The sequence below is a fragment of the Excalfactoria chinensis genome, chromosome 1, assembly GCF_039878825.1.
Source record: "Excalfactoria chinensis isolate bCotChi1 chromosome 1, bCotChi1.hap2, whole genome shotgun sequence".
Taxonomy (NCBI): domain Eukaryota; kingdom Metazoa; phylum Chordata; class Aves; order Galliformes; family Phasianidae; genus Excalfactoria; species Excalfactoria chinensis.
Genome location: NC_092825.1, coordinates 168,970,384 through 168,997,614, shown reverse-complemented (window position 1 = coordinate 168,997,614; position 27,231 = coordinate 168,970,384). Strand labels below are relative to the sequence as shown.

General features: G+C 43.2%; 1 protein-coding gene across 1 annotated transcript; it reads right to left on the bottom strand.

Annotated features, from left to right (window-relative positions):
- Positions 1-9,383: 9,383 nt before the first annotated feature.
- On the bottom strand, positions 9,384-27,035 carry SLC35F2 (solute carrier family 35 member F2). Its single transcript, XM_072344073.1, has 8 exons — positions 26,810-27,035; positions 21,743-21,918; positions 21,072-21,199; positions 16,343-16,502; positions 15,000-15,156; positions 14,158-14,210; positions 13,375-13,529; positions 9,384-10,741 (listed from the first exon to the last, which is right to left on the bottom strand). Exons 1-8 carry the CDS (start codon positions 26,935-26,937, stop codon positions 10,529-10,531), a joined length of 1,170 nt encoding a protein of 389 aa, XP_072200174.1. The 5' UTR covers positions 26,938-27,035; the 3' UTR covers positions 9,384-10,528.
- Positions 27,036-27,231: the final 196 nt, after the last annotated feature.

Here is a 27,231-nt window from a genome sequence, read left to right as displayed (position 1 = left end):
TATCCCTGACATAGGCAGGATTACATTTCAGCAGAAGAGTGGCCAGGTGTTCAACAGCACCATGTTCACGTGTTCATGTCAAGGTGCCAGTAAGCCTCCAGGTGCATCTGTGCATGGCACAGCCCCAGGACTGGCTGTGGGAGCAGTGGCTTGGGTGGGTGACCTGAATGGATCCATCTCACCACAGCGTTCTTGCAAACAGCTCTTGTCTGTGTGGCCTTCGGCAGTAAAGGCAGAAGGTGGCAGGAACCACTGTGCCCGTGATGTTCCTTCATGAGGCCACTCATGGCCACTCACTCCTCAACCCACTGCCTGACCATAATGTCTGCAGCAACCCCAGATGCCCCTGCTTGCTCAGCCAGTAGGTGTAGGCAGGACTGATCTTGCTATCATGGTAAGGGGAGACCAGCACACACACAAGTTCATTTTAGTCAACATCAGTGAACGCGACCAGCAATGTGACCAAAATTTATCCAGCAAAAACATCCTTAGGTCAATCCCTCGCTGACAGAAATTAGATTGGCAGCTGTCATCTGCTCTCTCTTCCCTCCTTATGGAAGGAGTGTGAAGGGGTTGGCTTCAGGGACAATGACCCATCAGCTTTGTCTGCAAGTTGTGGAGCACAGACCTCAGTGGAGCTCTTCTCTGAGGCTACAGGTTGATCCAGTAACAAGTAATCCAGCATGAAACATCCCCACTTTACAATAAGAACTGAACACTGGATCATTTTAATAGAATGTCACTGATCCGTCACTTCTGCCAACTGAACTAGGGAAAAACTGAGACAGTCCCTGTGAAAGACTTAATAGCACTACCGACAAACTTGCCCCTAAACTCTGCCAGCAGCCTTCTAATACTTCTAAAAGGCTTCTGTACTCTTTGGGCAGAAACAAAAAGTAGCAGTTCTGCAAATTCTCTTCTTTTAGTACTTAAATGAAAGGTTCTTTTCTTTAAAATAGTTGCCAGCTCTTAGTAGATCATAATCCTGGTAATGGAGTCTTAACCTTAAGTCCCTGCGCTGGAGTATTTGTCTTTTGAAATGTCTTTAATGTTTAAACAAATCATTCTCTTCCCTCAGCGTAGTATATTTTTTTTCTCAGCAGTCACTCGGGCACTATCAGAAAATCTGCAAAGGATCTGCAAAGTAGGAAAAGTAGAGAAAACAGACACCTTGCAATAGCAAGGGATTCGAAAACACTTTTTAAGGACGAGGGGAAATGGCCTCAAGTTGCGCCAGGGCAAGTTTAGGTTGGATATTAGAAAGAACTTCTTTACAGAAAGGGTGGTTAGGTACTGGAATGGGCTCCCAAGGAGGTGGTTGAATCGCCATCCCTGGATGTGTTTAAGAGCCGTTTGGATGTGGTACTCAGGGATATGATTTAGCAGAGGTTTGTTGTTGTGGTATTGTTTTGTGGATGTTTTTTAAGAGATAGGCTACCGGTTAGGCTGCGGTTGGACTTGATGATCTTCAAGGTCTTTTCCAACCTGAGTAATTCTATGATTCTATGATTCTATAACCCAGATGGTTTGGTTTGGGTTCCTGGAACCCAAACAATTCACTGCAGAAACCACACAGCAGAGGGGAGCAAAGGATGTTTAAAAGGCACCTGGGCTGTTGGTGGGGTCTTCTGAAATGGAGTCATAGCAGGAGTGTGCCACACATCCAGACCATGGAGGGTCTGCTGGCTCCTTCCCTTCTACTTCCCCTGAGCTACTCAATGGTGCAGCTCACTTCTACCACAGCTTTCACCCACTACAACGTTAAAAATAAAGGCTGTCAGATCCTGTCCTTTGCTTGGTCTTCTCCAGACAAATCTGGGGAGGTCTAGCACAGACCAGCAGCTCTTCCTGGAAGGCAAAGGCACAAAGCTCATTTTTAAGGGCAGGTTCCAGCATTGTGCCCCACTGGATACAATTCATTTGTGCTAAAAACTGAACAGACCAAGGCACACGCTCAGGCTGTGTCCTGCAGCCAAGTATACCACAGATTCTGTCATGGCTGCTGGCACGGTTTTGGCTCTTCCATTCCATTCCTGGGGCAGGTCAGGGCTTAACATGGGCTAACAACCATTCCCTGCAGGCAGTGGCAATGCAGCCATTCCACTGGGCATGAAAATACTGAGCTATATGGGTCTTGGCCTTGATGTGCCATTTGCTTAAGAACCCAAATCTGCTTCTTCTAGTTATCAGTACTTGGTCCATAAGTATTACATGGTATGTAGTTGCACAGCCATAAGGCTGGGGCAGCCTAGCAGCTCCAGGAGCACCTCCACTTGTTGTGTCTGTAGGACAGCAGGCTGATGTGGCCCCAAATCAATTGCATGGGCCTCCCCTCTGCCTTTCCTGCTGGAGTTTATCCCATACAGTAAAACTTACCACTGTGAATTTCAAAGCAGACTCCAAAAGTGAAGATGGGCCAGGACATAAAGGTGATTTTGAGCCTCAAACCTTCACCCTGTTCCCACAAGCACAGACCAGTTTGGCAGGAGGACCCATCCCACACAACAGCCCAACTGCTGCAGTGGTCACCAATGCAGAGCCTAAGGGGCATCTTACTTTGACAGATGACCCACAACTGGAAGCTGAGACCTGGAGAGAATCCTCCCACTGAGTGCCCCAGCTGGGGCCAGGCCCTGTGGCTCCTGCCAGGGCTGCAGTGGGCACAGCGGTGTTCTGGTGCAAGGAGAGCAAGCAGATCCTTCCTGCCCAGTGCTTCAGATTAAGGAAAACAACCAGAATAAAAGCCAAATCTCTCCAGCAGAGCACAGTGTGTGTTACCAGGTGCAAGTTGGTGCAGTTCCGAGATAAGAAGGCATGTTGGTATGCACACATGGAAGCCACACATAGCCCGATTGCTTCTTGATAATGCAGACATTTCTTATGTTACCACAACTAAACAAACATCATAGGGAGGACAGCACCATATACTTGTGCACACTGAATCCTGTTTGACAAAATTCATAACCTTAATATTGCATTAACACAGCGTGTGCATTTAAGCTGTAATTGCATTCCAACTGCCTGAACGCTCCCCTTAATTTAGTCATGCTTCTTTAGTTTTGTTGTGAGCTATAAATCATCCTTGCTCTCAACAAATAAATTAATTTACAGATGTTACAAGAGATAGGATTACCCAGCGGGATATCTCTTTTTTTTTTTTAAAACATATGCAATGTATAAACTTTATTAAATGAAAGTAATTTCTTTGGGGAAGTCCAGGAGGCATTGGCACGAATGGCAGAGGGAGACAAATTACAAAGACTTTTTAGCTTGAAGGAGCATAGCAGTCTCCTCACGACTGATTTGAAGGAGCTCTGCTGTGAATAATTCACCAAAGCAAGAATGCTGGTATTATCCTGCACTGGCCCAGCTTTTAAGTACTCGCTGATTTTCTCAGGGCACAAATATGATGCACACATGCATATTATCATCACAAAATGAAGCGGTGGCTTGTTTAAGGTTGGTTGGCTTTCTACTCCAAGTAAGCTTTTTTAGTCATTTCTGATTTTTGTCATGGTTTGGGTTCGTTTTTCCAGGATGGAGTGTTATAGTGGCTCAATAGTTCGAGGCTCAAATCTCAAACATTCTGCACATTGTTACATCTGTGTGTGGCTATATAGACCCTTAAAGAAACAGGAATAATGAGTTGAAGCAACACAAACCTTTTCTGTAGGACTGAGGAGCATCCGTGCTCACATGCAGACCACATTTAACCTGTTTCCCACCATCCCTTTGGTTATGTGCAGTTGAGTTACATTGCAGTCTTCTGGAAGATGCGCTTCTCCCTGTCAGAGTGCTCTGCTGCTGACCAAAAGAACCAGGATATGTTGTGGATAGATGAAAGGCAGCAACATTGCCCTCAACTGCCACAGCACCAAGAATCCTCCTAGAGTTGCTGTTTACATGAACATTCAGTGACCTGTAATTCTGAAAACACTGCTCTGTTCCCAGCCTTCATTGCAAAATAAGCCTTGGTATTTCTGTAACGATACTTTGACATTATTAAATAAACATAACCATTTCATTTTGTACAATAATATGTCTCCATTATTTTTCTTAGCCATCCTCTGTAATGCCTTCTTGGGAAGCCATCTGTAATACAGCTTCAGGATTCACTGCCTGCTCCCTCAGAGTTACTCTCAATGCTCTGACAATTGGATTTTGGGAAGCAAAGTACACTTTTATTACAACATTTCAACTAGCTATTCCCAGATCTCATGTGTCTTTGGAGACATAGAAGTAAAATATATTTATTGCTTTAAAAACTTGGCCAAAGAAAAAAAAAAGTCTCAACCAACCAGCAATACCTGATGCAAATAAATATTCAAAGTTATTCTAGAGAAGGGGCTTGTGCTGTGTTTCGGGAGTCGCTCACTCCAGAGATGGGCTGGTTGTGGAGGCATCTTCAAGATCCCTTTAGTTTCTCTGTTTTTGCCTTCTGGAACATTTATGCAGTGGTCTTTCTTTATTCAGATATCTCACCCTTTTTATTCTCCACAACATATTGGATTCTCTGTGGAGCCAGAAGCTGGACTTGAAGATCCTTGTGGATCCCTTCCAACTTGGGAAATTCTATGACTCTGTGATCTATGATGATTTCAGAAGAGGAACTTTTCATACAGGCATTTAGCAACAGGACAGGGGAAATGAATTTAAATTGGAAGAGGGTAGATTAATAGGTTAGATATTAGGAAGAAATTCTTTACTGTGAGGTGATGATGCACTGGAATAGCTCATCCAGTGACCCTGTGAATTCCCCCTCCCTGGAAGCATTCAAGGCCAGGCTGGATGGGGCTGTGAGCAACCTGATCTACAGGAAGATGTCCCTGCCTATAGTTTGCAACTGAATGATCTTAAATGTCCCTTCCAACCCAAGCCATTCTATGATCTCACTGCTTTCTGCTGACATATAGATGTTCTCACATCCAACACACTCTGCATTTCAGGTGTGTGGAGAAGACCAGGCATGAGGTAGCACAGCAGGGGGGAATATGAAGAATGCATTTCACCTGGCCCACCTACCACTGGTGGGACATAGGGCAGGTTATAAGCAGCCTCACTCCTGGCTTTAAGTCGGAGTGTGCTCTGACTCACCAATCAGTGAGGTGCCATGGTTTTCCCTCCCAGTTTTCCCTCTGTTCATCAGCTGTAGCTGCAGTGATCACTCAGTCTTGTTGTGCAAGTTCTGCTGCTGGTATCAACAGCCAAAGAGATCAGCTGGAGATGAGGCAGAGAAGTAAAGTTTATTTTGAATACAGCGATGTCATGATCCTTGAGTTTGCCAATACTGACCCCAGGTCCTACGTCCTAGATGAAAAAATCACAACTGTTCCTAACTGGTGGCTTAACAAAAATACATCAGTGTTGAAGGGCATGGGAAACTGCTCCCAGAGGCTGCTTACTCCCAGAAAGCTCTTCACTCTTTTTATGATCAAAAGCCAGCTCACAAAAACTTCAACTCTCCCACTTCCAGAAAAGGTGAAGTATTACTTTGGGAATATAATATCAAGACTTTGAAGAGATGCTACAGCTTAACTAAAATAAATTTTATTCTGAAACAACCAACTGCAATGTTTCGACCTCTGTTGTACAAGAAAGAATTTTCCTTTGGCTCTTTCCTATAAAAAATCCATAACTTACAGATCTGAACACTCTTATACAAGACAAAAACTAAATTGTATCTAGAGAGGAGTGAAGGGTGCACACAGATCTTGTTGAACTTGCTATGGGTTTCCCATAGCTGCTAAGCTAATCTTTCTCTCGTCCTTCCCATAAATGGTTAGTTTCCTACCTTAGGTAGTCCATTACTACAGACAATAATGCCTGTGAGAATGGGAAGCTGAGCTTGGTTGGGATCTCCAGACCTGGGTTGGTTCCACCCACAACTAGACACCTTAAATAATTCTGATAAGGAAGTATTTGCATCTCCATAGGAGAGCTGCATTGATCCCTCCAAGGACTGTAAAGACAGAGCTCAGGATGGTGAGGCTCTGACACCTCCAACGCTGTTTGTCTGATAAATGCTGGTTTAGGTGTAGTTAAAGTTAAAAATCACAGCTCATCAGATTCTCATCAGATCTAACACTAAAGGTGACAAGAACTCAAATATTTTGGTGAAAGACCAAGACAGACCCAGGAGACTTTGCTTTGCCTATTTAGGAATCTTCTGTCTGCTAGTCAAAAATTGCTCATGACTGATCTTGTAACTTGTGCTACTTCTCTCTGTCAAACTTCTGGATCTGACTGAAATAGATATTTACAAGACAGATATTTATAACTCAATGAAACAGCACACAATACATAACATGAGAGTGAATGCTGCTGGCAAGAGCTGATACGCTTGTCCCAGACATCACATCATATAGAACTGAGCATGTGATGCACAAAAGGTCAGAAACCTTAAAATAGCTGATGTCCAAAAGCTCATCGTCTCCCTCAAATTCTAGCGCAGATAATGTCACCATTCAATTACTGCTGCACTAATCCTTCCTCTTCCAATACATCATGACATTCTGATGCCAAATCATTTCTGATGTCCTTGTAACCAAACTGTGGAGGAAGGCTGGATGTCACACATTCTTATTGAAATATTTCGGTTTAACACGAGTGACAACTGGACTGTTTCTCCAGCTTACTCCACTATTAACAAGACACACATGAAAGAAACTTCCATGCACCTTCTCTCAGAGCTTCCAGATGATCTGTCATCTGAATATTTACTTCCTCAGGAGAAATGCAGCTGTCACTTATGCTCTGAAGCAGTAAGTCTTTCTCAAGGAGCCTGTACCTGCTTCCTTCCTACCCACAGGACACAGTGGACAGTCTAGCACCCATCCCATAGAGAGCGGGCTCCAGGGCTCAGTGCCTTTTGCTTCGGACATTGCAAATCTAGGCTTCAAATACCTGTTCTGCCACATGGACACATGGGCAACACAGCAAGTGCAATCACTTCTTTTTATCTTGATAAAACTCCTTTTCTTGACTGCAGGCAGTAAAGAAGGGTAGGATGCCACAGACAACCACCTGTGGCCAGTCACTGTCCCAGCACAAAATGAGTGAGCAATGAGGAAAAGAGGAAGTTGTGTCTTTTTCACCCCAGTGTGATTTCCACCTCCTGCATGGAAATCTCTCTAAAAGATGCTCGGATCAGGTAAGATCTCTCTGATCATAGCTGCAAAAACACCTGTGCACCCAGACCGTGGGCTTGCTCCACTCCAAATAGCGAGTGGCATTGCTGCAAAAATTGGCACATTTCATTACTGAAGTTTGGATGATGTTCCATTTGTAATGCACACACCGAACTGTTTTCATTAGATGGTTCCCCTGCACCATCACTGCCACAAAGCAAAGATCACACCTGTGGGAGTGGAGTACATTACGTTTCTAGGTGTGTTATTATTTCCATATATTCACCCAAAACACGACTTGGTAGCATGGCAGCCACCAGCTGAACAGCAGGGAGCAAAGGATGCACTCTGTTTTCAGGACAACGGAACTCAGCAGCTTCTCCATCAGTAAGGTAAACTTCCCCCTGTGGAAGCTGTCACCCCCTCTGGCTCAGCTCTGCCACTTGGCCACTAAGGGACACTGGCTGAGTCTCTGGTGGGGCTGCTGACACAAGCTGGTTGCACAGCATCTCCTTTGACTCCCATCTTTTGACACACAGGGAGAATCTTCCCCCGGTCTTCTTGCAGAGGGAAATATTAGAAGGGACTCTGCCAACTTAAGAGCTAACTTACTTTTCCTTTTCCCAAGGTTAGCACACTTTCAGCTCACTGCTGCTGGCCCAACTGAAGGCACGTTCAGTCACACCTCTGCTACAACCACATCTGCCGCCTCAGCCTTTCCCTCGCTGCACCACAATTCAGAGCATCTCTGTCAGTGCAATGGACCCCGCTGCTTTCCTGTGCATGCTGTCGTGCCATGCTGCATATGCAGCCCATCTCACCACCAGAGATACGCAGCTGCTTCAGCAAACTCCACAGAGATACTGAAATGCCACCCAGCGACCACAGAAAGAAAACGCAGCAGACTGGGCTGCAGGCTTGCTTCACCTGGGATTCATCACACCCAGTTTCAGCTGTGTCAACATTAAATATTTAGTGATCACACATGGCCCAGAACAGTCATCAGGGAAGCATCAGGGAAGCATTTGTGTGCCTCCGGTGGCGCAGCGGTAGAATTCCCGTTTGCAACACCAGGGGGCCCGGGTTCGAATCCCCCCCTGTGGAGCAGGGGGTAGAAGTGCCGCTCTGCTACACAGAGGGCTCGAATCCCGGGAGTTGGACTCGATGATCTCTAAGGTCCCTTCCAACTCGCACAATACTATGATACTATGATACTATGATCAGCAGCCCGAGGAAAGGCTATAGTGCTGTCTCAGAGAACCCAGAACACGTCAACCGGCTTCCATATACTGCTGCAGGCCAGAGGCCTCCTCTCAACCCCAGCTCCTGTCTGCTAGGCCACAGACTCCATAGGGTGCCTTTTGACAAGACCCCAGGAAGTCTTACACAAGCCATACAGCCAACTACATCTATGAGCTAAATCCTACCCTAGGCCAAAAGCTCTGCAGTTTTGGAGCATTCGCCTATGGATTCAATAGGACAAGAGGAAATGGCTTAAACTCTGATTGAAAATAAGGAAACATTTCTTCTCACAGAGTGGTGAGGCAGTGCCACAGGCTGCCCGGGGAGGTGCAGTCACTGTCCCTGGGGGGGTTCTGGAAACATGGAGATGTGGCTCTGAGGGACATGGTTAGTGGGAATGGTGGGGATGGGCTGACGGTTGGACTGGATGATCTTAGAGGTCTTTTCAACCTTAATGATTCTATGAAATTTACTTGTCATTTGTGTTATAACTGCACACAGTAAACTTATGACACAGGTAGCAGCGGGTAGCATTTAGTTCCAGATTGCAGGCGTCAAAAGTGAAGTACAGAGAAATACAGCTTCACCCAGATGGCCTCTCCCAGGTATCCTCTGCCACCAGATGTTTTCCCACCTGCTCTTCAGCTTTCTGCTCAGCTTCTGATGTACAGATATCTATAGATGCACCAACTGTGGTGCCTTAATCCATCACCAGAATCTAACCCAAACTATAAAGTAAAAGATAACTGCTTTTCACAAAAACATCAGTACCTCTTTACCCTCCCATGCACCAAACACTCAGTGAAAAGGAGATGTCTGTTGCTTTAGTATCAGCTGAATGTTTTGCTGTTGCTGAATAAAATTGAGTGAGATTTTTGATTAAATGTTTTGCTCAAATGAAGTACACCAAAAGCACACAGTCTGTGTCATTTGATTATCAGTATCTTCAGGAACTGTCACATTAACTCATTACCATAAAATTCTGTCATTAAATAAATCATTGGGTAAAGAAAATGAAATAAAGTTATTTTAAACAATAACAGAAATTTGAGCTTAAGCTCTTCAGCTGCTGAAAACTTTATTCACTGTTGCTTCACAGACCTGAACTGTGAAGATCTATACAAAAAAAGATCCTCACATTATTTTACTGATGTTAAAATTGCAGCTTCAAGTATTTTAATCATTTTACTGAAAATAAAAGGGAGGAAAACTACCAATGAATCTCCTGGAAGCACACGACCTTTTGAAGATTGTATCATTACTATTGCAATGAGGATTGGCTGAGGCCTTAAATTGTTTTATGAAATGCCACTTCTGAGCAAATCTTTCTGCAGAAATGCATCCCACTTCAGAGAGAACTTTGCTGCCAGGTGAACTTCATTTCAACCTTTTTTTGCTGTCTCATCCAGAAGAAATAAAATCAGTTCTTAAGGAACAGAGAACTGACTTTGACTCCTCCGCCTAGTGGGAGCGCACCAAACAGCAAGCTACTGGGAGAAAAAATTACAAACACGCATACACAAGCTGCCCTAACAAATAAAATAGAACATAAAACACTTGTTCTCTGCAGCAGCGCCAGCTGCAACGAAGAATGCAGCAATATGAAGAGACAAACATTTAGCTGGAATGTAAGACACGAATGCCTCCATTGGACTAATAAGGTCCATCAGCACATGGAAGCTGCGTGCACGTAACATGTCTTGCAGCACTTGATCCCATGAGTGGCTCCTGCAAGACATCGAGGGTTCCTGGCACTGAGATGTGGGAACCATGCAGCCCTCAGACAGCACCTTGCAGATTTAGGTCCCTAATGCAGTATAAAGCATATCTACTCCATTTAGTGACCTGTGAGTTTTCTTTGGCTTAGTTTTTCCTCCCCAAGCATTTGCTGTTAAGCTAATTAAGCATTTAAAAATAACAGTCTCTCACCTTGTAGAGACTCCACATAAATACTTTGTCTTCTTCAAAGGACCAGATTTTCTGCAGGGGAAAATCAATATGGTTTCACTGATTGAGAGTCTGGCCTTTAAAGTTTATTCAGTGCATTAAAAACAGCCCAGCACAACATACGCTCTGTCAGTAGAACTGTTCTCCAGATTAATATTTGAAGGAAATTTTGGCAATAAAATAAAAGCTCTGTTTTGAAAAGCTGCCATTTTTCAACCAGTGCTGAGCACCACGGATTCTCCTCTCGTAAACTGTACGGCAACAGCTGGTGTTTCACTGTCATTTTCATCAAGCTTCAGAGCAGCATTGTCCAAGCCAGCACTGCGTGGCACGGTGGTGGGCTCTGCAGTCCGAGTTGGAGTGGAGCAATACAGGATGAAGCCCACCATGATGACGACAAAGGACAGGATATAAAGACCTGAAAACTGGCAGAGAAAAAGATGTGTTAAGTCTTTTCTCACGCAAAAAGGTGAAAATGTTACCTTCTTTTAAGAAGGCAAAAGCCACCCTTTCTCTTAGACATATTTTTAATAAGCTTGATCACCATGCTCTATGCTCAAGTCTGGAAAACAAAATTCACCAATTCCATTTACTGATAAACTTGAGCTGCTGTTTTCCTCTGCACCTCCTCAACATTGTTGGGCAGGGGATATCCATGAATCTCAACAAAAAGAACAAATAACCCTAACTGTGGTGATACCTAAGGAAAGCTTTTATACATCTGAAAGCTAGAATGCTGCTCCCCAGAGAATTTCATTTCATCACAAGTATTTTACCTCCTGGTAAGAAATGAACCTCTCCCTCCTACTGCAAGTCACCAAAGCATCTGGCTCTCTGCACAACTCAACCATCTGCAAGGCCAAGTAAGTGGAACCAAAATTGGTTTGCTCCCTACATCCAGCAAGTCCTTGAAAAGAGAATGACCATGGCAACTTTTACAAGGTGGGTGTCTGTATGCCTTACTGCAAGTGAGGAGTTACTGTGTGAGTTAAGGACACGAACTGCTGAGGTACATCAGGCATTTGATTCACTATCACTCGGTTGCCTGTTGAAAGTCAAACAGCTGCCAAGATTCATCCACCTTGAAAGGAAAATCAATGCTTTCTTCATAACACCAGATTCAATAATACAAAGTGCTCAAGTTACATGCAGGCCAAGAACATTTTTTCATCAAGTTTGTGAAAATCTTCTGCCCCTCCATTGCCAAACCACAGGTAAAGAGTGGGATGATGTACATCATGCATCTTCAGAATTGTAGCAGTTGGAAGGGACCTCTGGAAATCATCTAGTCCAACTCCCTGCTAAAGCAGGTTCCCTACAGTACGTTGCAGTATTCCCTATTTTCAGCACAGCCTGACAAATTCCAAAATGTACCCACCCAAATCTCATCAGCTTCCTAAGATTTCCTTGAAAAATATGTTATATTAGTTAAGCAGCAAGGCTGGATGAAGTGAATGGAGCTGAAACAGCAGTAGACTGATCCCAAAAGAGACTGAGGGAACCACAGTTAACTCACTCCACATCCTAGCTGGCAATCACTTGGCTAGGGAATCCCTGGAAATCTCCGCACAAAAGGAAAAGCAAGCTGAAGCACCCTGACCTTGTGATATCTGCCCCCATCTCCTTGGGTCTCTGTCATAGCATCTGCAAAGTTTTTCCAGGGTAGAATCTAAGGACATGAGTGAATATCACCATATGCTTGTGCTGGGAAAGTCACAGTCACTGCCAGACCCCTCTCACAAAGTGAGAGACAAAGAAGTGGCTGCACTTGATGCTGACGATTCCACAGTGCTGAGAATTAACCCATCCTTGAACTGCTTCTGATTTTAGTCCATACAGGTCATCTCTCTTAATTCAATACCAAGCTGAAAGAATACCTGAGGTGTTACTGGAGGACTGTAACTCCATCTAGCGTCTGCATTTTCAATTTACTCTTTGCAAAGGAGTTTATTCAATAAAAAACATTTGGAGACCTTAGTTAACATCTCTCGAGGGTTGTGGCATTATTATTGCTCCCTTTTTTGGCTGCTTCATTGTTTCTAAACACAGGTCAAAGTTCATATTTTCCAAAATATATTTTTGGAAGTGACTTTGAAAGGATATTTTTAGTTCTTAAAATGTAAGTACAGTTCATGTCCTACATTCATCTACAATGGATGCTCTGTAGTTTTGAGCAGTTTGAAGCAAGTTTCGCAACCCAAAACATAGAGGAAAGCTGAGTTAAAAGTCTCCTAAAAATTAAAATCTAGCTGTCATTGGGTCTTACCGTTCCAAAACTGGTTCTCCATAATGCTGAACAGAAAGTAACCACATACAAATTAACTATCTTAAGCAAAGTTCACAAGCTTCTCATTAAGCCCTTTTAGTCACCGAGTGACTGATCTGATTATTCCAATTGCTGTAATTTGCTATGTTCCCACAAGAGATTCCAGATGGAAAGTGTTGGGTGGGATGAAACATTTTCAGTGCTGTCATTAAGCCTGAACAGACAGTGCAAAAAGTATCGCAGGGAGCAGTACAAGTGATTGCCTTTTGGACAGCAATCAGAATAATATATTTGCTTTTTTCTGTCTTTCAGTTCCTTTAGTCACTCCTCAGCACTACTGAGAGCTTGAGTCTTCTCCTTGTTACGTTTGTAATGAACACAATACATTTCTAAAAGAAAATATTGATTTATGGAAATCAAGCCAAACTGCTACTCTTTCAAAACAGTCAGATTCAAACCCTTTCTTTAGATGCTTGGAGAAATGAACCAAATCAACCACAGAGCTCTGCACAGGGAGCATGGCAAAAACTCTACCACTTACACTGGGAAATTATTATTCTCTCTCAATAAACATACATCTCCCATGAAGTGTGAAACTCTTTCTAAACATCACTTAACTGCCTAATGGTGCAATGTTGGGTAATTAACTGTGAGCCCTGACCGACATCTGTCAATGATGACTAATACAAGCTATAGAAATTTACAACTTCAAACAACTGTTCAAGGGCTTGTAAAACGCTCTACCCATATTTTTTAGAATAAAAACAAACTATAGCGAGAGAAATCACTTACTTTATAGTGAAACAAGAAGAGTCCAAAGAAAAGACTGTAGAGGTCTGCAGTAAGAATGCCCAAGTTGACCGAGGTTGCACTCGTAACTTTAATCACTACTGGCATGAAGCTGTACAGCCCAAACATACACAGGGCAAATACGATGAACAGTAAAGCTAAAAAAAACAAAATGACAATTTACTCCTAAGGCAGAGAATAATAATTTTAAAGATCACTGATGTTCATCAGATGTTTCAAAACCCTACATGTTTATCTTTCAGGATAAGGACTGCTAAAATACAAGTAGATGTCAATTTAAGAAACACAACAGAAGTTCTTCTTTTCTGAGATCACCCAGTACTGCAAAAATGATTGTATCTATGCAAGATTGTGCTTGTTCTTCCCTAGTTAACACAACAGCTGTCTGAAGACATTCAGAGTCACGTTTCCTAATAACAGTTCTGTTGAGATCAAAACTTGTCACAAAACCAGTTCTCCCAGTACTTCACATAAGAAGGACAACAGAAAAATGTTGCAGTTCCAGTGCCAAACAAGTTTGTGATTAAATGAGCTGAAGGAAAACGCAAAATCTGAACTCAAATTTTCATGTTCAACCCTACACATCTTGTATCTTCGCTTCTTTGCTGAGCACTTCAAAGTTCACAGAAAATAAATTTCTGACAAGAGAACAGGAATGTTGCTCAAAATCCAGAGAAAGAAAATGAAAACACCAGCGTGTCAAATCTAAATGATTATCACTTTTTTCAGTGTTCTGAAATGCACTTCATTTTGCCACACACATACCAATTTTCCAGTTCCACTGAATTTTCATTATATCCTTGTGTTCAAGAATGGCTCTAGAATTAGAGAAGAGGTATAACAAGTAAAAGATAAATAAACAAACATTCTTGCATTCCAGTTGTGAAGTTAACAAGCAGAATACATAGGAAACATTTTGATTTACAATCCCTCAATTTATGTTTTAAATGTTTTTGAATGGCACTAACTCCAACATCTCACAAGTCTGAAAAAAGACTTGAAAACTAAAGTGCCTTAAATAAAAGTGCTCTTGACTTTCATTCTTATGCCTTCTTCCCAGACTTTTTCATCCTTCAGAGATTTACTTTTATTTCATATACCATTTGAGGAAATCATTAACTATAATGATGAGAAATGAAGAACATAAAATTCATTAGTTAGGCTTAAGTGCATGTGGTCTATTATAGTTATTTGTAAGAGTATGCATGGCTTCATTTTAAACTGAAGTTTAATACAGAAGACCACTAACGATTACCTCCTAAACCTTTCCACAGAGAAAAGCCATTAAGAAATATGTTCCCGCAAGCAGTCTTCAGTGTACTGCATGTCCTCATGAAGGTCAACAAAATTGAAAATAAAGCCAAGCATCATATGTATTCAGTTGCAGGAGCTGAGCTTTAGAATCGCTGTAATAACAGCAGAGCAAATAATAAGGATACAAAATGAATGCTGATCAGCAACAAAAACAAAATTCAAATAGAAGGAGTCCCGTGTCAACCTAATGGACAGGCAACAAAGAACTAATTTAACAACATCATTTCATTGAAGACAAACAATCATCTGTAGAATAGTCTTAATTAGTTTTAAAATAAATATTAGATCCTTACAGCTGTAGACCGCTGATAATAGTCCCAAACAAGCCCACCATTCCTAGAAACTCGACTCTGCTCAGATTTTTCACAATGTATTCCTCACTCACATTAGATATGGCATACAAAGAAGCACCCAGAAGAACTAAGACATCTCCAATCACCACGTCACTTCCTGTACAGAAATATTAATCCACAATAAGGGCAATGCTACAAACACTTTTTTAAAAACAATTTTCCTTAAATAGATAAGCAAATGTATCTCCAAGCACCTATTTTCTTAGCGTGTAGGGAGAAAGAAAATGTCTATGTGCAATCAGGTTGCTGGCTGACCTTGCTAACTGCTCATACCTCTGGCACAGTCTGGAAAGAGCTGAGCTTGACACCTACCAAGCCACTGCTGTACAGTGTGGTCCAGTTCTGATTCTGCAAACATTCAGCAGCAAAACTGGAGAAAAGTCCAGGTTAGAGATGCTCTACACTTTTCTGAGTATCTCTTCTGATTTTGCCATAAACGCATCTGTTATTTGAGTGGGACCTGGACTGGCTTTCAGGTTTATGGTAGATCTAGGTAGGTACTCTAGATAAGTGGTAGCACGTGTCATGCTGTGATGTGTGTGTACTATGCAGGTGGTGACTCACTGTAATACAACAGTTATCAATAAATGCCATCATGCATCAGCTATTCTGCAACAGCTATTGCTGTTGTTTAAAACCTTGAATCGATTTCAAACTTCCTTCCCTAAGCCAGCTGGCAACCACTGCAAAGATATATCTGCAATATGAGGGTAACCAACAGTAACAACACGCAAGTCACCAAGTAATGCTCGGGTGTCCAGCGGGGAAAAGAGCCTTTTTCTCCCTTGGGGCCAAGATATTTGTGTCACACAGAATTAAAGCTTAACCTGAATTTATCTTTCTACCTTACCTAAAGCAGAGGTTCCAGAATAATGCCAAAAAGGCTTAGCTTTACACTGCCCGATTATGGTAATGATACTTTCCTGTCCTGCTATTTGCACACATAGAAAGCTGCACATTAGAAAAAGTCTGCTCATAGGCTGACAGAGTGCAACTAAGATAAGGTCTGTAGGGAGAGGAGACATCTTTTCTCAGACCATCTCACATGTGAAATGAACATGCTTTCAAGAATATGACCTTTCATTAGGTCTGATAAACATCAAAGAAATTTAGCACCAGTATATCCCTTTTAACCCCAGTTTATAAGCAAGGCAAATTTCACAGCTCCACATGACATAATGCTACACCCATCGTCCCTGCATTTGCTCTCTTCCTCCTTTGCAAGTTGGACCACTGTGGAAGCCTTGACCCCATTTTTCCCTACGCAATACAGAATTCCTTACCTTCACTGTCCTGCCTCCCTGCCAAAATGTCAGCACCCACCATTGTTCCGACACCCAGCAAGCAGACAGCAACCGCGATGAAATGGATCAGCCGGTACCTTGCGTGGAGAATGAACCAGGACAAAGCCATCAGCACAGGAATCCCAAAACAATCCAGGAGCTGTGTGCACAGAGAAATGATGTTGATTAGAAGGCCACTCCACACCTGGATTTCTCTATCCTGAAGCCAAATGCTCAGAATTTTATTTTCCGTTGCAACCAGATGTTACTGAAAGACAGAAAACAACCCCTGTTGATTCATTTCAGTGCAAGAGGGATCACACCCATATTTTACCATAGAACGCATTTCAAAAGTGAGGAGAGGCTGGTGGGGCATTGACTCCAGGAAGAAACTCACTAATCTGGAAACTCTTGCAGTGATAGATCTAATCAATCCCTGCAGCTTCACAAATTAGTGCTAGGACATTGCACTGAAGCTACATCGCTTCCTGTGACACCAATACAAGGAGATTTTTCACTGTCTCTTCCTTTTTTCCCCTCCAGGTTTTGTCTAGCTCATCTTTCACTCCTCAAATCTGTAACTAAAGTTTGGGGGTACATTCACAAAGCGTTAAAATCCAAAAGTGCTGAAGGATACATATGATCCAATGTTAGAACGAAGCAAATAAGGCAAAAATCTGCAGTTTTTTGGGTTTTTTTTCTTCAAGCAGATCCTACCAAAATGTACTGGTTGTGTGCTGAAAGCCATGTGCAAAATTGGTGAAAGGAGAACAAGACGAGAAAAGCAGCTTTCTTAAGTCACCTTCCCAATCTCCCAGCTTCCTAAAATTACGTACAATTCAACAGCGCTTTTTCAGCTCATCACTCTGCTGGAGCTGACTCTCAATCAGAAACAGGTAATTCAGAGATTTATCCATGCCACAGCAGCAAACACACACAAGAGCAGGAGCACAGAAGCATTTCAGATGTGTTTGCAGACGTTGCCCTGAGCAGATTTTTAAGTTCATGCACTCCATGGCAAGCAATGACACTGACTTCTGTTTCCTTTCTTCATTACTCCCTTCCTGTGTGTTCCTCTAATCTTATACATCTTTGCCTCATTCACGCTGTGCCCATTTCTCCCTTGTCACAGTGGAAAAAACTAAACAAGAGTTAGCTGTATACTTAATGCAGAAAAATGAGTAGCAGCATTAAATGAACATAATGCTCCAGAATAACCCAATAATATCAAGAACATTCAGCTAAACATAATTGGTCCAATATTTAATTAACAAAATAGACACTGTTTCCTAATTTGACTATAGAAAAATGAAGTGGATTTTCTGACCTGCCTCAGTTGAGTTGAGTGCCATACATTAGGGACCAGGTTATAGCAGAACATGTAGTTAGCCTTCCAAAGTCTGCTCACAAATTAGTCTTAAACCCTTAAAACCTAGCCTCCTAAAAAACAATGCAAAGGATGAGGGCCACGTCACTAGGACTATGGTAGAAACATTACAAATAAAGGCAAGAGCCAGCAATCCTATCATGGCCAGCTTTTGCCAGCTTCTACCTACCACCATACTCTTGCATTTATTAGTTCAGCCACTGCCCATACGGATTTTAACAAAACACTCAATAAAGCCTTGCAAGCTTGAACTTTCATAGCTACAAATATTAAAGCCTTACCAGCACAGCATTAAAGAGGTTGTTACAGATTAAACCTTAATGGTGCTCCCTAATCCTTCCATGTATATGTCTTTGTTCTTTGGACCGTCTCCAGCTTGTCCAGCTTGAGAGGTCTGTGCAAAGGAACAGGCACTTGCGCAGGCGGTATTATCAGACATTAGAACCGCACAAGTTGTGATACATCATACCACATACTTCAGTGCAACTTTGCTCTATTGAAAAAGTAACATTCCTCAAGCTTCTACACTTTTCTCTATCCCACCCACTGTCTTGGCTTGAAAAACAAAACAAAAAGAACAAATCAACTTATCAACAACAACAAAGAAAAGCCCTACGATCATCTGGCACTTCCTCCTAATTTGACTTTTTTGACCAGTATCAAAAAGAGTCATTTATCTGTTCCATCAACGAGAACGGTTCAGCTCTCATAACACAAGATTTTCTAACACTCTTTTCTGCACAGGATCAAGATCAAAGAGGTGCAACATCACAATGAATTGTGTCAATGGAACTGTTTAAAAGAATAAAGTTTATTTATTCAGGCTTTATGACATTTATAGTAATACCACTGGTACTGACTACTACTGTCAGTAGAGCCTCAGCAGAATCACCTTACTCAATCCCAGCCTGTATTTTCACATGGAGGGGGGTGGGGAAACAGTGCTGATTTAATTTATGATCGTTTTGACCCAAGCCTGGCTTTGGCCCCACTGTTTATAGGAAGGTTTTAAGGGTAGAGTGAGTAAATCATTAAAAGATGCTTTAGTACATGGTTAATCAATTATCACAGACTGCAGGAGGTCACTGGTTTGTTATAACTGCTGGCTCCAGGCAGCTCTGACTAAAGCTAAAAGGCTAAAGCTAAGCAGCTCACTCTGCGCACTCGCCCTCATGGTTCCCAACAGGCAAGTTAGGTCCCTGCTGAATGCCAAGCACCCAGACTGTATATTCTCCTGTTGAGGTTCACACTCTTCCACAAACTGATATTCACCTATAAAATTTCTTCACCTGAATTATCAACAGAGAAAATGCTAGTTGTGCCTAACAGCTGTTTGACAACACAAAACCGTAACTACACTGCTTGTGTTTCGCTATGAAACTTAGTCAGACAGCAATACAGCCACATCCTCCCTCCAGCCTGGAGCACACCAGCACTGAGGAAGTCTCAGCCACAGCCCAGCAGGAGTTCCAGCTGTGCACCAAAGTCTTTTTCTGTATTTACAGAGAAAGGAAAGCTGCCATCCTGATATTATCTATAAAAATCTTCCCAACCCCTCCCTGCAATGCTGACATTTCATGACTAAAGGAAAACCAGGTGGGCTTGTTTTTTTTTCCTGTGTTTGTGTGAAAACACATGGAAGTCCCTTGCTGAGCGGAAACCTATCTTTGAACAAAAAGACTGAGCTAAGGGGAAGCTCCAACCAGCCAGCCAGCATTTCTATAGTAATTAAACTGCATTCAGGAAGGTCTTGAATACTCCCTGCTTTGCTCTTGCACCCTCTGAGCTTCCACTTACAGCCACTACTGAAGCCAGAGGCTCTGAACCACAGATTCTAATGTAGCTGCAGAAGAGCTGGCTACTGACAACAAATGCCTTGCACAGTAGCAAACTACAGGCTTTTTTGTCTTAAATCTCATTTCTGATAGTGATGAGAACCTGGTAACTTCAGAAAATATGCAAGAAACCTGACTGCAACTGGTAGTTACAGTAAATTCACAATCACTGACCTGGCACTTGGAGCACCAGTCTGGAGATTATCACATGCACATCTAGTAAATGTTTGAATCTGGCAGTTGGACTCAATGACCCACTGTAGCTATTCTTCCTTACTGTCCATGAAGGATATCGTGGGAACAGCTTTACTACTTCTGAGAAGGATCAAAGTCCTGGCTTTTTCAGCTGTAAAGCGTATGATCAAACAGCATCTCAATTATCAGCTTAGCTTGATCTTGATCCTGAAACAAGCCATTCTTAAGTCTGTAATTTCTGAGGCATTATTTGTAAGTAAATTAAAGACTTAATGAGCCATAATACATAATTATGAAGTGGCAATGCCACAAGAATAACCCATAAGGCGTGTTACTATTCCTTTAGCAGTACAAGAAAACACTACTACAGCTCTCTAAAGGGAGCCCACACCACAGGTGTTTATGGCTTTATAGGTATTTCTTTTAAATATTAACCCTTGTTACTTTGACTCAAGAACACTGATATCTACACATTCCTTTTCAACTAACAGCTAATTTTGTATGATATATTATGCCTTTATGTAGGTAAATGGGGCCAGGACATGAGCCACAGATCCACCACCATTGTTAAGAGCAGGCACAGGCTGGCACAGCCCCATCACCTTCCACTCTTGCTTCTGCACTATTCCCTCCTTTGTCCTAGCAGAAATAGTTCATGTCTGTGGAGAGTGGCAAAATCTGCTGCCACAGACCGTTGCTATTTTAGAACAGATTAGTCCTCATGCAACAATGAAGTACCAAGCACCGGCACTGCTGAGGATATGACTGTTGACTGATATTTTGGCACACTGACCTCCCTCCCATCTCATAGAGAGTGTTCTGAAGTGCCACAGCCAAAAGCCACAGTGCTGCCCCCTCTCTGCATGCTCAGAAACACCAGCTGACTTCCAATATGTCCTCAAGTGTGGGATTACATCTTGCAAAGCTTCCCACTGCTTCTGGGCAGATCTGCCTCACTCCCATCATACAGAGCCCAAGCTGAGCCAGTGTTATCCGGTCTTAAATCTTTATATTGTATCATGAAAAAAAGAACCCTGAGTGGCTGTCAGCAAAATCTCAGAAGTGCTTTCTATCAAAATAATTAGAGTTCAACTCAAGATTTGGCACTGGGTAATATCAGCCAATTTTCTCTGCTTCCTGGAAATGTTACTCATGATGCAGGATGCTCTTCTCTGTACTGCAGAGAAAATAGATACTGAAAGGCTTTTTCAGGTTTAAATAGCTTCCATGTCTGTCCTATGAATCTCATTTCAGAAATGAATCCAAAACCACAATCAAAGCAGCAGTTCAAAATAGAGATAGCAGTCCTTACCTGTACACTCGTGAGAGTCGTGTATTGGTAGGCTTTTACTATTGTGTAATTGGCCTCAACATCAGCCAGTCCCAAAAAAATGTACTTCCACCACCTCTGCTTCAGAATTTGAAGAAGACTGTCACCGCCTGTTTAGAAGACAGCAGCAGTCAGTGTGTTTCTTTCAAATCAAATATTGCACAGGAATCTTGCTCTTAAGAAGTGTAAGTAATACTGTGATGTTGAATTTGGGTTGCATCTGCTGAAGGAAAGTATAACAAAAGTAAAGTATAGCCTGGGAGAAGACCATAGAAATGGTGAAAAGCACAGACATTGTTCCAAAGAAATTATATATATAAACTGGGAATGTTTAATAATTAAATTAATACAATATAGCAACAATGTTAAAGAGGCTCTCACTAAGATTTTTTCTTTACAACAATGCCTATTTTCTCCTAATATGACACAGGACTTGAAATCAAAAAGAACAATATAAAACAAATACGAAGTGAAAGCAAGTTATGTGCACATTTAAGAATGAAATTCACTCCCGTGTGTTATTGCAAGGCAGTAATTTCAGCAGGACCTTTCAAAAAACTAGGCCAAGCATTGAGTAAGTTCTGTGGTTTCAAACTGTAGGGAAAAAAAAATTAAACAATGAAGCAGAATCTTTCATCTCATATTTTACATACCAGTCCTAAATGCCAGCATTGTCGTATAAACTAGAAGAAGCAAAGAATAGTTGATAAAACTTTGCAACATCGGAGTATTCACTTGGTAGTGTTCTGCCAGGTACTGGCTTGTAACAGCAGTCCCACAGATAAACAAGGACAGCATCTGGCCCAGAAGTATGGTTTTCAAAATGTGCCTGTAAATATGAAAGACAACAAAGTGAGCTTAGAATTAAACATACCAACTTTTTATGTATATATAATTAATTATTTTACAGGGGAAAATGATCTTCCATTGCACCAGCAAGCAGTGCTGTGTCTATACTGAAGGTCTTGACCACATGACAGCCAGCAAAAATTGGTGAGGGTGGTCCAAATCAGCTACTATAGACTGCAATCCATCTGCAAGCACCTCCACACAACTCAGCTGGGCAGGTTCAGCACAATAAAAGATCTATTCTCATCACAAAAGATCGTGAGTAACACCTTCTATCCTCCACTGCCTCATCTCAACTTTGGTCACCAGGAATCTGCAGTGTGAACAGTGGCACCGCAGTTATCTCAGAAGAGACTTGAGCCTTTGCAAGTGAGTTGAGTCCCTAAGATGAGCAGTGCTATGGAAATACAAAAGCAACAGCACTAACTATGGATTTTTTCTGCTATAATTTGTTACATTCTGGTGCAGCTGAGGATGGAGTTAAGAGCACAGCTGTGCCAACAATCACGCTAAAGTGCAATCCACAGCCAGGGGAAAAGAAAAGCTCATGCTCTTTCAGTAGCAATTCCTCACACAATATAAAGTGACTATCCTAGGTGTTCCTAGATGGCCATGCAAAGCTTGCTGTATATCCTTTTCTTGCCACTGAAGATATGCAGAGTCCTACCACCCTACTCACTGCGCACACACTCACAAGTAATGTACAGTGAGATCACCTCAGTGCTGTATTACCTGTGTGGGTCTGTCCACCTCTAATTTGTTTACTCTAAAGACTACCAATGAGATTTATCTGGCTTCATAACACAAGAAATTTCTTGCTACAGAGTAATTGAGCAAGGAAAGAGCATCTTATTAGGATTCTACATCTACCCTGTGCCCACAGCTCTCTGCTGACAACAAAGAGCAAGTCAATCCAGACACGCTACCAGAAAATAATACCACTCATTGTTTTTTTTTCCAACATGTGTGACTTGAATGTAGTAATTACCAGGTAACCCAGCTATGATGTGCAATCCAGCTACAATGTGTAATCCAGCTGCCAATGTCATCTATAAAAAGGGTGTGTACTGGGAAGCCAAAGCCAACTCAAACCATGCCTTCCTTTGGACACAGCATGACTTCTTTGCATCGACTGAAACTCAGCTGCATGAAACTCATTTTCAGTTCAGCCTGATCTCAAAGTTCACCTGACTTTAAAAATGCTGCTGAATACACTTTTTTTCCCCAAACCCACTTAGATAAGACAGTGAAGTCCAGTGGTACTTCACTTCCAAGACAGACAAGTACCACATTTTGCTACAGCTTGCTTCAAGCCCCCCAGTAGTAGTGCAGATCCACAGTGCAAGTTTATCTTGTGACAACCTTGAAAGATTCAGTGAAGTGTTAATGCCTCATTCTGGTGCATGAGAAAGCAGCCTCATCTTCAGCACTTTCAATGCTGAAGTAAGCAGAGACTGTGTTTCAGCTAGAATTTTATCATGACTACTTTGTAGCACAGAACTAACTGAACACACACTGCTGCAAGGCATACCTATATAAGGAGTGACTGCTGAAATATATATATATATATATATATATATATATTGCACACATCCTGGCCATTCCTTCTGACTGATGCAGAAATGTCTTGCTATGTTCACCTGAGTAACTCAGGCCATCCAGCACCATTAAGAACAAAACACAGATGAGCTCAGTTTTCAAAGATGAGATTTCCCTCCTCCCTCCAGGAGGTTGAAACTGCTCCCAGCACTCCTGTTGCCACCCCGTAGGCAATGAGAGGAGCAGCCTCACTACAATATGGAGGAACAACATGGTAAACTAGAGCAGTGGGAAACACGGTTCCAGCAGCACAGGCAGAACCACCTGCAGGGCCTGGGCCTGTTCAGCATGGGCCTCGGTGAGGCAAAATGGTCAACACTCTCACAAGTTCTACAAGAGGAGCCCTGGCATCTCCCAAACATCTGCACTTCTCTAGAGCAGAGGTCTCCATATGCAGCATTTTGGCACACTGGATAACAATCATGCTTCAGCAAGAAGAAAATCTACGGCCAATCAAATCTGCTTGATCAGCTTCAACCACCAGTTACCAAAACCAGCAGGATTCTCAATAGGGCTGACCCTCAGCTATCCAAACAACTAAGTTTCTCCGGCTTAAAGCACCCAAGGAATTATGCTTTCCCATTGTTACCATGGGAAGAGCAGCAGAGCTCTTCACTCGGTGGCTTCCAGGCCAGCAATGATTGCCATATGGTTAATGTATGCTAAGGCACTCCTACTGCGTGCCCTTCTACAGCACTGAAGGCGAATGCAAGGCAGGGTCACTCTCACTATTTTTCTCCTACTCATGGATTTTCATGCCAAAATGAGTTTCTTCAAACCAAGAAGCCATCAGCACATTCCCAGTGCTCAAGGCAGAAGTTCAACACGGTAAGTCTACCCACATGGAACTTGTGCTCCAGCGCTTTCCTTGTTCCGCATGAGTTCAGTGCCCACCAAACTTACACAGCAAATTAGATAAACCCTTACACAAAGTGCTTTGTCCTCTGCCAAATACCAGGGTAAAATCCAAATCCTATTGGCTACATTTTGCAGGACAATTTCTTATCAGGAAAACACATGCAAGACATTTGTTTCCACTCATTTCATGATAAAGCTATTGATTAATGTGACTCCTATTAATAATTCATCAGGCTGGATTTGTTTGTTTGTTTTTAAAACATTATTAATAATTAACTCTTCCATGCTAGAAATTGGTCTTTCTTTTTTAATGCATTGGTAAGGACTAAATCACTCTGGACTCTGATGATGCAAAGTGATCTGAGACAGCCCTTTAGTTATACTTTGGTTTTTGTTGGTGGTGTTGTTGGGGTTTTTTTGATGTTGCCAGAATTTTTAGTTTTGTGTTCATTTGTTGGGTAGTTGTTTTTGCTTTGTTTTACTGGGCTGGTTTGTTTGTTTTGGTCTGGCTTTTTTAAACTGCTTGGCAAGTGGCTATTCAGTTATCACCTCACCTCTCCCTTTAGAATCACAGGCTGATTTAGGTTGGAAATAACAGTCTAAGATCACCAAACCAAACCAGTACGCTTTCAGGCCATATAACCTATCTGAAGAGGCTGAGAGTCATTTTTGGAACAAGTGAAGATTTGGCACAGTGTGCTCTCCATGGCCACTGCTGCTCCAGCCCACTTGGCATGCAGCTCTCAGCATCATAAGATAAAACATATTCAGTTCATAGATGAGAAAGTTAAAGAAACTCTAACAGGGCCACTGCTAAGTTTTATTGGTTATTATTTTAATATACTCTGTAATTTTAATGTGATTCTTTTTTTCACCCCACAAAAATACCATTATTCAGAAATTAAAAACTGTATTGATGTCACCAGTTAAACAGCAACAGGTAAAGACTGGCAACAGACCTCACACCAAGCCTCTACTTGCATCTCAGCTTCAGCTACTGAACCCTTCCTGAATGAGGGAAACAGAAAGGAGAGAGACCTTTGTTTGAACAGCCTCACACTGTTATGTGAATTGGCACAGGAAACATGAGTGCCAATTTCATTATGACGAGCTGAGGAGAAAAATGGTTTTTCCAGTGTCAACCTCTTCAGTGTTTCAATGTTCTGCCTTGAAACTGAGGTCAATTAATTTGTAAAAGGCAAGGAACTGGAGGGGGAAAACAACAACAAAGGCCATTTAATCTACTATATGTGTTAAACCTCTGTATGACTCTGGCCTCTAAATCTCAAGTGGCTGAGCCTGCAACCACATAGAAAAGAAATTAAAACTCAATTCAGTAGCACAGAGAAGCCCTTGGAGAAGACAGCCAAGGCTCTATTTTCTTTGAAGCAGCATCCAGACAAACAATAGAGCCCTCTGGCAACATCTGGCAACACCACCAGTACCTGTGAGATTACTGAGCAGTTCCTGCTAGTTCCATCTTGCTTTTTGGAGTACTCCTGAAATGCACGAGGAACTGAAAACTTGTAGCCAGAAAAAGAGAGCCAGGTTTCACCCTCTGGAGTAAGTCTGTACTCGACCAGCACAGACCCCCACACGTTCCCAGCCATCATACTCTGGGACTGTAAGCACGATGCTGGCAAAAGCCAGCACTTCTTTGTTAGCGGGGAATGCCTGGCACAGTTCTTACCTAAAACTACGTCCAGAGCCCCAAAAGAGCCTTTTAAACTGGTATTTATTTTCTCCCTCAGAAGCAAACTGAATTTGTAAGTGAACGGCAGCTGCGGAGGGCTGGGGGCTGGAGGAGGCAGACTGCACTCGCTGAGGCAGCGCCGACAGTGCAGGGACACGTGCAATGCCTGCACCGCTTGCTTTCCTCCAGTTTTGCAGCTCTTTACCGGTGGTGCCGTGGTGATACACACAGTGGGACTCAGCGCCGAGCTGATTCCGGAGACCAGAGAAAGGGGAACTCTGTCCTTCTAGACTCCACACTTACTCTCGGCTATTTGGTTCTGTTACCTTCTTCCCTCCCGTTTCCCTTTCGTCCTTTGCCATGAAGTTGACAGAGACGAAAACAGAAAAATGATATTAAGCCAGAATTACTAAGATTTAAAAATAAATAAATAAATAAATAAAGCAATCCCGGTGCATGAGCGGATCCGTGAGACTGCGCCCGCAGCTCCGCCAACCCGCGCACACCGCCGGCTCCCTGGCCGCCTGCCGCAGCTCCGCACACGCGCCTGCCGGAACCGCTCCGGCAGCGGCCGCCCCGCCGGTCCCCCTCCCGCCCTGACCTCCCCGCCCAGAGCTCCCGGCGCATCGGCACAACGCAGCGCAGCCCGGCCGCGTTACCGAGCCCGTTCTCTCTGGATGAGAGCCCGGCTCCACGTGGAAGCGGCGGGCCGCGGACTCACCAGGTGCACAGCTTGTCGCGCAGCAGCGCCAGCAGCCGGCGCGGAGCGGCAGGGGCGATGCCGGGCGGCGGCGCTTCGGGCTCAGCAGCGGCCTGAGCGACAACCTCAGCGGCGCCGGCCGCCTCCATAGCGCCGCTGACCTCAACCCCGAGCCCGCCGCGCCAGAACGAAGCGGGAGCAGCGCTGAGGCAGCCCGACCGCCAGGCAGAAAGGGAGGAGCCGCCGCCTCCCGCTCGGCGGAGCTTTGTGCCAGCCGAGGGGCCGCCCCCGGGAGGGGCATGGCTCGTCCCGGGAGCTCCCGGCGGCTCGCTGCCGTAGCTGTCCACGGCTCTGCCGGGAGGGAGGCCTGGCCTCGACTCCTGTGGGAGCGGCCCGGGTCCCATCCTTGCTCAGTCCCCGCAGTTGCCCCAGACCTTCACCCT